The following is an 8,277-nucleotide window of genomic DNA, read 5'->3' as shown; positions in this document are numbered from 1 at the left end:
TAACGGAAAACAAGGCTTTCTCTTCTTCTCTTCCAAGGCAAAAAAACGGCGCAGCCGCCACCGATTTCATCTCACCACGCCCTGCCCTGAATAAATGCCTTCCATCCTAAGAAATGCCACCGATTTCCGCATCTGCTCCCACCATGCCCTGAATAGGACTAGTAACTGCCGCAGATTTCCGTGTCCGCGGCGCAGCGCCGTGCCGCCACTGTACAAGGAGACGACGCCGGCGGCCGTAATCCCGGCCCCGGAGCGTGCGGCGGCGGCGGAGGAGCAGCGGACCTTCCGGCTCCGCGGACTGCAGGTGCGCGCGCCCCTGCCCTCCTCAGATCCTCGCATATCTCCGTCGCGCCCTGCTCTGTTCTGCTATGCCTCTGCCTCTGCCTCTGCGCGCCGGCGGCCGCCTATCGCCCGCCCCACGCCGTGACCCCTGCCATCTTCCTGTCCCGCTCCGCCCCGCCCCATCGCCCTACCCCTGCCCTAGTTCTCCACCTACTGCCCAATCTCACCGCCGAGTTCAATCGGTGATTTAATCACAGCAGATTCTCAACTTATCTTATACTATACCGTTTTGTTCCGTTTGGCACGGTAGTTCCCATCAAACAGAGTTGCTGAAATTGAAATGTACATCTCCTGGGTTGAAGTTACAAGGATGAGTATCAGTGGATGCCCTGATGCCCTGATGCCCGTGTAAACTATTAGATTAAGGCTAACTATCGTTTCCATGCATGTTTGATGTTGACTGTACCAATTGTGTTCACTCACAGCGGCTTGCCGTTATACTATGGACATATTCTAACATCCGGGGTGTAGCTTGACACAAAAGCACTGAAAAACTACTTGGTTGGGCCAAAATAATTTATGCTCATGAATTGATCCATTCAGCCCGAAATACATCTTGATGCTAATGTGTTGGTACTTTTTATATGAACACCAGTATGATTTAAATTCGTATCTTCATCCTTGTGTATGTGTGAGTTTAACTAGAGTCACTTACCTTCATGAATTGATACAGTCAGCCCGAAATATATCCTTTGGTGCTAATGTATTCATACTTTTTGTATGAACACCAGTATATTTAGAATTCGTATATTCATCCTTGTGTATCTCTAAAAAAAAAATGGATCAGGTTAATTTATGCCACAAATAGCCTAGCATGATAAAATGCAAGTGCGGTCCCAGATCCAATTAAGTGAAAGCTCGTTTAGGTACAACACTTGAGAAACAATGCATCGGGATAGTGGTATCTAAATTTCTACCACGTCCTAGAAAAGCCCGCCAAGGTGACGAATGGTCTACTGTAACATTGATGATGATTTGTATTCCATTGGATTGTCTGGCCATTTTCACTCTCGCTACTCTTTGACTTTGCTATAGTTGCGCATGGTCTTGGATAACTTTGATTCGAATACTACAGAATCAAGCTTGCGGTTGTTGTGATACATTCGCAGCTTGATTTACTAGTGTTACACATGACCTGTTGTTACTAGATATCGTTTTTGATTTAGCGCTTTATCATATTCGAACATGGTGCGATTTGAACAAATGTCGTTTTTGATTTAGCGCTTTATCATATTCTAACACCCCTTGTATATTTTTTTTGGTAATACCTTCAGATTGGCTGGACATGGATCTAATTCTTCCATTTGAAATTGGAGATTTCGCAGAATCAAAGACCTTTGTTGAAGGTTACAGAGGTGCATGGTTTCGCTCCAAGGTGGGACGTCTAATTTATATTAGTACTTGTATGATTTCATGGTTCAAAAAACGTAACTAAGCGTTGAGCAATGGCAAAACGCTTTGCTTAGGCCCTAAGCGGCTACTTAAGCGCTGACAAGGCCCATTAGCGCAGTTTAGGGCATACGAGACTCATGCTAACGATCTCTTTCCTCCTACAGAGCTGGCCTAGTGAGGCACACTATCGAACCCTAGTTCTCTAACCCAATCCGAACTATTTATCATTTCTAATCTGAGTTGTCCATCTACTCTGTTATCTCTTTTTCCCACGTCTTCACTTTCACGCACACATGCACAGCAAAAAAGGTGGCACTACCGGCGTAGTCCCTTCCCTGCCTCCGCCGTCTCTCCTTCCTCGGAGCAAACACCACTCTCCTCCACTTCTCTGCTCCTGGATGCCCTGAATTGCTTCCCTATTTTCTATCTGTACGGTTCCGTGCAAAACACTTAAGCTTCAGTTCCTCTGAGCGTGCCTCACTGCTCGCTTAGCGCCTTTCTAACCTTGGATTTCAGTAATTCAGGAAGCAAATAACTACTCTTCCTGCATGCGTTTCCGCATCAAAATGGTCTCTAAAGTAGAAGGTTGACCAATAATTTTTATTGTTATATATTTACCCGGCTAAACAATTTCTATCTGTATGGTTCCATGCAAAACACTTGAGCTTCAGTTCCTCTGAGCGTGCCTCACTGCTCTCTCAGCGCCTTTTTAACCTTGGATTTCAGTAATTCAGGAAGCAAATAACTACTCTCCCTGCATGTGTTTCCGCATCAAAATGGTCTCTAAAGTAGAAGGTTGACCAATTATATTTATTGCTATATATTTACCTGGCTAAACAAAATTGTAATACCATAAGTACTTTGTGAGACAAGTGTGCCATGATTCTTATGTGTTCAATCCAAATATTTAGAGGAGAATGTATTTCCCTAGTGGTAGCAGAGTGCACATGCCGCTTATTCTTTGTGCACTTGTAATACTTGAGCTAATTCCTCACACCATTTCCCTCTACTTGTTGTTATAGTGAAACTCGTGGGTACGCTAGCATCAGAAAGGGTCGTTGTATGTGGATGCAAATAGCGACATATGGATATCTATACAAACTCGGTTGCCCTACGACTGGATCCAAACAACACAAGGTTGAGAGGGTCAAGATAGGTTCTTAGGATATCACTACAATACTCTCTGGGTAACTACCTCATTCTCTTTATAGAATCTTCTGCACGAACTAGGTCAAAGAGACTATGGTTATAAATGGTCCCAAGTGTGGTTTATATAGGTCTAGAGCCTGCAGCCCCAATAGCACCCCCAATAGGCCTATTGGGGTGCGTGCTACATTTTGGGCTCACACCGGTGGCCCCCATAATCCACTGGCACAGTTTGGAGCCCAATAAAACTTCCGCCAACCCCATGCCGGCCCCTACGCACAAGGGCCGGTGGGGAGCGCCGACACCTACCGCCACATCGGATATTGCTCGCGGGTCCTGCTGGCAGCCTCACACGCCCAAAACCCTATCTATTCCCCAATTCCCAAGTTTGCTCCCAAGTGTGGTTTATATAGGTCTAGAGCCTGGTTGATTTAAACGACCACCATCAGCCTTCGTGGGAGGGAAAAATGAAGGGCAGGATCTTAGACCATTGCTTATGGATTTGGATCATGGAATAGGGTGGACCTGAACTCTTTACTTCTCCAGTTCTTTATCCTTGTGGGGCATCTTTCTTCTCGGATTTTATTTTATTTCTGAACTTTATTTAGTCTTTGGTCATGTACTCATGTGCGCGGTCCAGTGGTGCATGTTCCAATAAAGGTAGCCACGGGCCTCCGCATACATTTTCCCCACAATTTTGGATAATAGTTACTCACCAGGCTTACTTCCTCCCCAGAGTTGTGGGTCATATGCAGACACCTCCATCGTGGAGCCTCCTTAGGTCTTGATCAGGTGGCACCTCGCTCTTTGGACCTACACCTATCTTCAGCCTTCCTCGAGCCGGTGGAACTTTCATACCATGCCTTTGAGCTGAACTTTATCTTATATTTAGTAATAGCTGAAGTGATCATTAAAAGATGACCGAGTAACAACAGTTGTCCTCTTGAAGGCTGATAATAAGTACACATTTTTTCTTACTAAGTTGTTTCCGAGTAGAGTACATTGTTTAATATATCGACCTTCACCTTACTGTGAACTAATCATCTTAAGGCTCATGACTCATAGTTCACTTGTTTAAATATCAGAAAATCATAATGAAATCCACACAGCTAGCACACTGACAAGTATTTTGCGAGAATAAAACTCGTGACCATTTGCCTCTGTGTGGACAAAGGTCTATGCTACACTTCTGGGTTATTTTACTGCTGGGTACAAGTAAAGGCAATAGAGAAGTTTGGTTGAATCTTGTGTACTTGAATACATAATGCAAAATATAGATGATAAAGATTTCTTGCCAATATAATTTGTTGGTGTGCTACTACTTTCATAGTAACAGTAAATAAAACATAAGCTCTTACCGCTTGACCATGATCTCATGGACTATAGACAAAACACTTCCCTTTACTCATTCCAAAGTAAGGCGTGGGACTTTACTAACACATATTGCATTATTTTTCAGATAAATGATATGCGTGTCACAGAATCTGGGCACCTTGAGTATTACTTGGAGTATATTGACTATACTGAAGAAGGTAAGCTTATCTTTATACTAGCCCTATTCTCTCTTGTGCAACCTTTTCTTTTGCATATCCTTTGGTTGTTTGAAGAGAGATTGTGAAGGAACTACATGCAATAAATCAATTTGACGACCCATTCTTGAACTCTTAGCTTAAGGATATGGTGGCCCAAGCACCATGGTTTTCATTTTGGTAGATATAATTTGTACTTCAAACGTTGGAATTATCCTTGTATGCACCACTCAGGCCTGGAGACAGCTACTATATTTTATATTATGCACGCGATTCTTGCAAGTGGACTTTCTAATTACACACTTCTATTTATATCAGAGGAATATCCAACATTTAAACAAGAACATGTTATGTATGGAAATGATTTTCTTTAGTTTTTTTTTCAATCTAGAAATATGCCCACATGTTAAGCTATGTTACTTAACTTTTTTCTGTGTAGTGCCCCCAGTCCAGCTGGAATTATACAATATATAATCAAGAAACATCTCTGTTCTAAATATCTTATAATATTTTTTCCAGCTTTTAGTCGATCATGTATGATGTCTAGCAAATACTGTTTTACCTCTAATGCGATAGATCATGCAGCACTTGAAAAACCATGTGATCCCTCCCTTTATATCTCCCCAAAAATGGAGCATGCTGTACATATCAGAATTGACGAGTTTGGTTTTGAGCAGGATATTGCGAAGCATATACTCTAATCTACAGAGCTAGTAAAAACATGGAAACATCTAGTATGACTATACCTTGCATTTAAATTTACCCGACAACTCATCAATCAGTGCACCATTTGTCCAGTACCCTCCAAAGCATGTGCTTTCTTGCCCAAATGTTGGTCTTGACTGGAGGGGGGCAGTTAAGTTGGTGCCTGTAAGTATGGCAAAAATTCTTGTCATGATCAGTTTTACCCTTATACTGGTGGCTAGACACCAGCAGATCTTGGAACACTTGAATCTGATCAAGACTATGAACATTGATTCTCTGTATACCTCATATAGTTACTCCTCATGACCTTCCTTTGCAGCCAACGAATGGGTTCGAGTATTTCAAAAGAACCCTTTCAACTCAGCATGCCAGAAAAGGAAATCAAGTGCGGGTAGTCAAATCATGTTGCGTCCTCCCTTTCCTAATTGGTATAGGGGAGATCAAGTTCCTAAGGACTTCCCAAAGAGCAAGCTGATAGCCAGTGTTCACGATACCTGGAAAGTAGGTGATTCAGTTGAATGGTTGTGTGAAGATTGTTACTGGACTGCAAAAGTTGTTAGGTTGATCAGTGAAGATGTGGCTGAGGTAAACATTTAATAATTTGCTGTTTAAGCCAGGAATTTGTTCTTGCCCATATCGACTTTCTTGTTGTTCACTGTTATCATAGACCACTATGTTTCGTGAATCTGTCCTATCGATACTTCAGTTAAGTTCTTTTGCTTGTTACCTGGTGGTCCAATGGTGTTATGGGCTGGTAGTCGTGTAGTGCACAATCAACTTTCTTGATGATGAAGATGACACACTGATAAAATCCCATCATAAGAATTTCCAAGTTCTGTGCAACGATTAAAATTTGAAGTGGGACAAATTATGCTATCATTTAATCACCATGTTTTCATGCTGATTATATGTTTTCTGGCCAAGATTATAACAAAATTTACCAGAGATAAATACTCACATTTTCCTGCTCGACATTTTTCTACAGGTGGTTCTGTTCGAACCTCCCATAGGTGAAGGTGGGCCCCCTCATGCCGCTAACCATAAGGACCTGAGGCCCGCGCTTGATTGGTCTATCATTGAAGGTTGGACTGTACCTCTTTCAGCGGTAAGTTTCTAATGCCCAAGGTCTAGCTTCTAAATACATTTTGTTAACTCATGTTTGTCGTAGGGTGTTGAGGGTGATTCTTGACCAGTTTGGGTTGGTTTATTGAATTTAGCGGATTCTTTTATATATTCCTCAAATAAAACATAATTTATTGTCTATTTTTGTGGACATCTTATAGTGTGTCTATTTATGGTGTCAGGTAAATGGGAAAAGCTGGCATGCTGCTCATCTGATTCATCCTACTGGTACTGCTGATCTTTTGTGGATATTGTATTGCTATAAATCTGTAATGCACATTAGGAAACTTTGGTCAAATGAAATTTCATGTTGGATTGGAGTTTTCAGTACTGAACATAATTCTAGAGAGCGAAGATCATAAGTTGGAAAGTAACAAACATTAAGCCACACTGAATCATTATATTTTCAAGACAACAAGTACATTATCATGAGGAAATTAGAGGAAACACAAGGATAACTTTTCAGGCTAGTTGAATTACATAGATTAAGAGAGTTACTCTGTCTCTAGACATTGATCTAGGTGTTGAAACTTGAAAATTAAAAGGCAATAGGTTAATGTGCCATGTGGTCTTTCTACTTTCCTTTAAGTGAGTTGTCCTAATGTTTTGACTAACAAATTAGTAATCATCCATATTATTGACCACATTATCCAAGTAACTACTCGCATGGGTAGCTACGTACCCCTGCATTATACCAATATTCAAGCCATATTAACTTGTTTTAGCTTGGTTTCTTAGTAGAACACATATTTCTGGTGTACAAAAGTGGTTTCAAAATTTTGATATGAATATTTTTTTGGTCCAAGTCAACTCACCAACGTATTTGCGTTGACTTTTTGAATAGGAGTTGACTTTGACAAAGAAAAGTTCAAACCAAAATTTGGAAACCACTTTTGTACACCAGAATTCCACGTTCTACTAGGAAAACAAGCTAATACAAGTTAATATGGCTTGATATTGGTATAATGCAGGGGTGCGTAGCTACCCATGCGGGTAGTGGGTCTTTTCCCGTATCCAAAAATCTGGAATCTTAGTTCTAGTTACTTTGTTGCCTGAGCACAGCTCTGATATTTGATTAATCCAATTCAGTGAAGTGTATTAGTTTTCTTGTCACTTTTCATGTACGTATGTGAAGAAATAAAGGACGTCACAGTGATGTTAGTCCCTGAAAACTTACCATCTTCGCTATTCCCTTGATGCAGATATAGAAGAGAGCAACACAGATGAAGAGGAAGCTCAGGAAAATTTGAGGCTGATCTCGACACACAAATCATCAGATCATAGTCAACAAGGTACCCACAGTTCCAGTAAGCGACAGCTACCTCTGTCAGAGGTTGTTGAGCTGCAGCCTCCTGACACTATCAAAGGTACCACAGCAGAACCGAGCAGGCCCTCGAACGAAACCAGAGCCCGCCGGTACCCCTTACGAGCCCGGAAGCTTGTGAAGAATGCACAGGTGCAGCAGAAATAAGCTTGCAACTCTGCACTTCATGCCACCCCCGTGGGATCGTGGCTGTTACGGGATAATAGTTGATAAGCATGGCTCTTGATAGTGTCGAGTAGATGTTCGATTGGTGTCTTTGCAAAATCTGCCACATTGGCGGCTTAGGAGGACTCTTGTCGCAGCAGTTCTGATCAGAGTGTCTAGAGCATGATCCATTGATTGGCTGTTGTTCTGATGAGAGTGTCAGGATCAGATATGTCACACCAGGAACCCGTGAGGAAAAACAGAACCTCCTAGTTTTCTTCAAATTGAACATAAGCGGAGGAAGACAGGGGGCAAAGTTAGAAAAATATCATGTCGTTGCCTGGAATTTTGTTAGGAAGTTGGTGCAAGGACTATAGGATGTGGGCATTTTTGATATCTGGTGCCAATACATTAGGTTAGACAATCCCCCAATGCATGAACAGTTGTTGATCGATGGATCATATATATCAGTGGTCTTGGTTTTATCATGATTGTTCTTCTCGGTCTTTTGGGGGGAAACAAATTGACCAAAGTTCATTGTGAAAAGAACTATGATGCACTAGTTCCACAATA

The 8,277-nt window shown here is 41.8% G+C and overlaps 1 protein-coding gene across 2 annotated transcripts; it reads left to right on the top strand.

Annotated features, from left to right (window-relative positions):
• Window positions 1–209: 209 nt before the first annotated feature.
• Window positions 210–8,277, top strand: LOC124708463. 2 transcript variants are annotated; one of them, XM_047240144.1, is made up of 7 exons: window positions 210–304; window positions 1,617–1,717; window positions 4,340–4,412; window positions 5,434–5,699; window positions 6,100–6,219; window positions 6,419–6,464; window positions 7,439–8,277. In XM_047240144.1, exons 2-7 carry the CDS (start codon window positions 1,628–1,630, stop codon window positions 7,705–7,707), a joined length of 864 nt encoding a protein of 287 aa, XP_047096100.1. In that variant the 5' UTR covers window positions 210–304; window positions 1,617–1,627; the 3' UTR covers window positions 7,708–8,277. The 2 variants fall into 2 exon arrangements, with proteins under 2 accessions (XP_047096100.1, XP_047096101.1); XM_047240145.1 differs by lacking the exons at window positions 210–304; window positions 1,617–1,717 and adding an exon at window positions 2,801–2,921.

This window comes from Lolium rigidum, chromosome 4 (genome assembly GCF_022539505.1).
Source record: "Lolium rigidum isolate FL_2022 chromosome 4, APGP_CSIRO_Lrig_0.1, whole genome shotgun sequence".
In the NCBI taxonomy this organism is placed as follows: domain Eukaryota; kingdom Viridiplantae; phylum Streptophyta; class Magnoliopsida; order Poales; family Poaceae; genus Lolium; species Lolium rigidum.
This window is presented reverse-complemented; position numbering and strand designations above follow the sequence as displayed.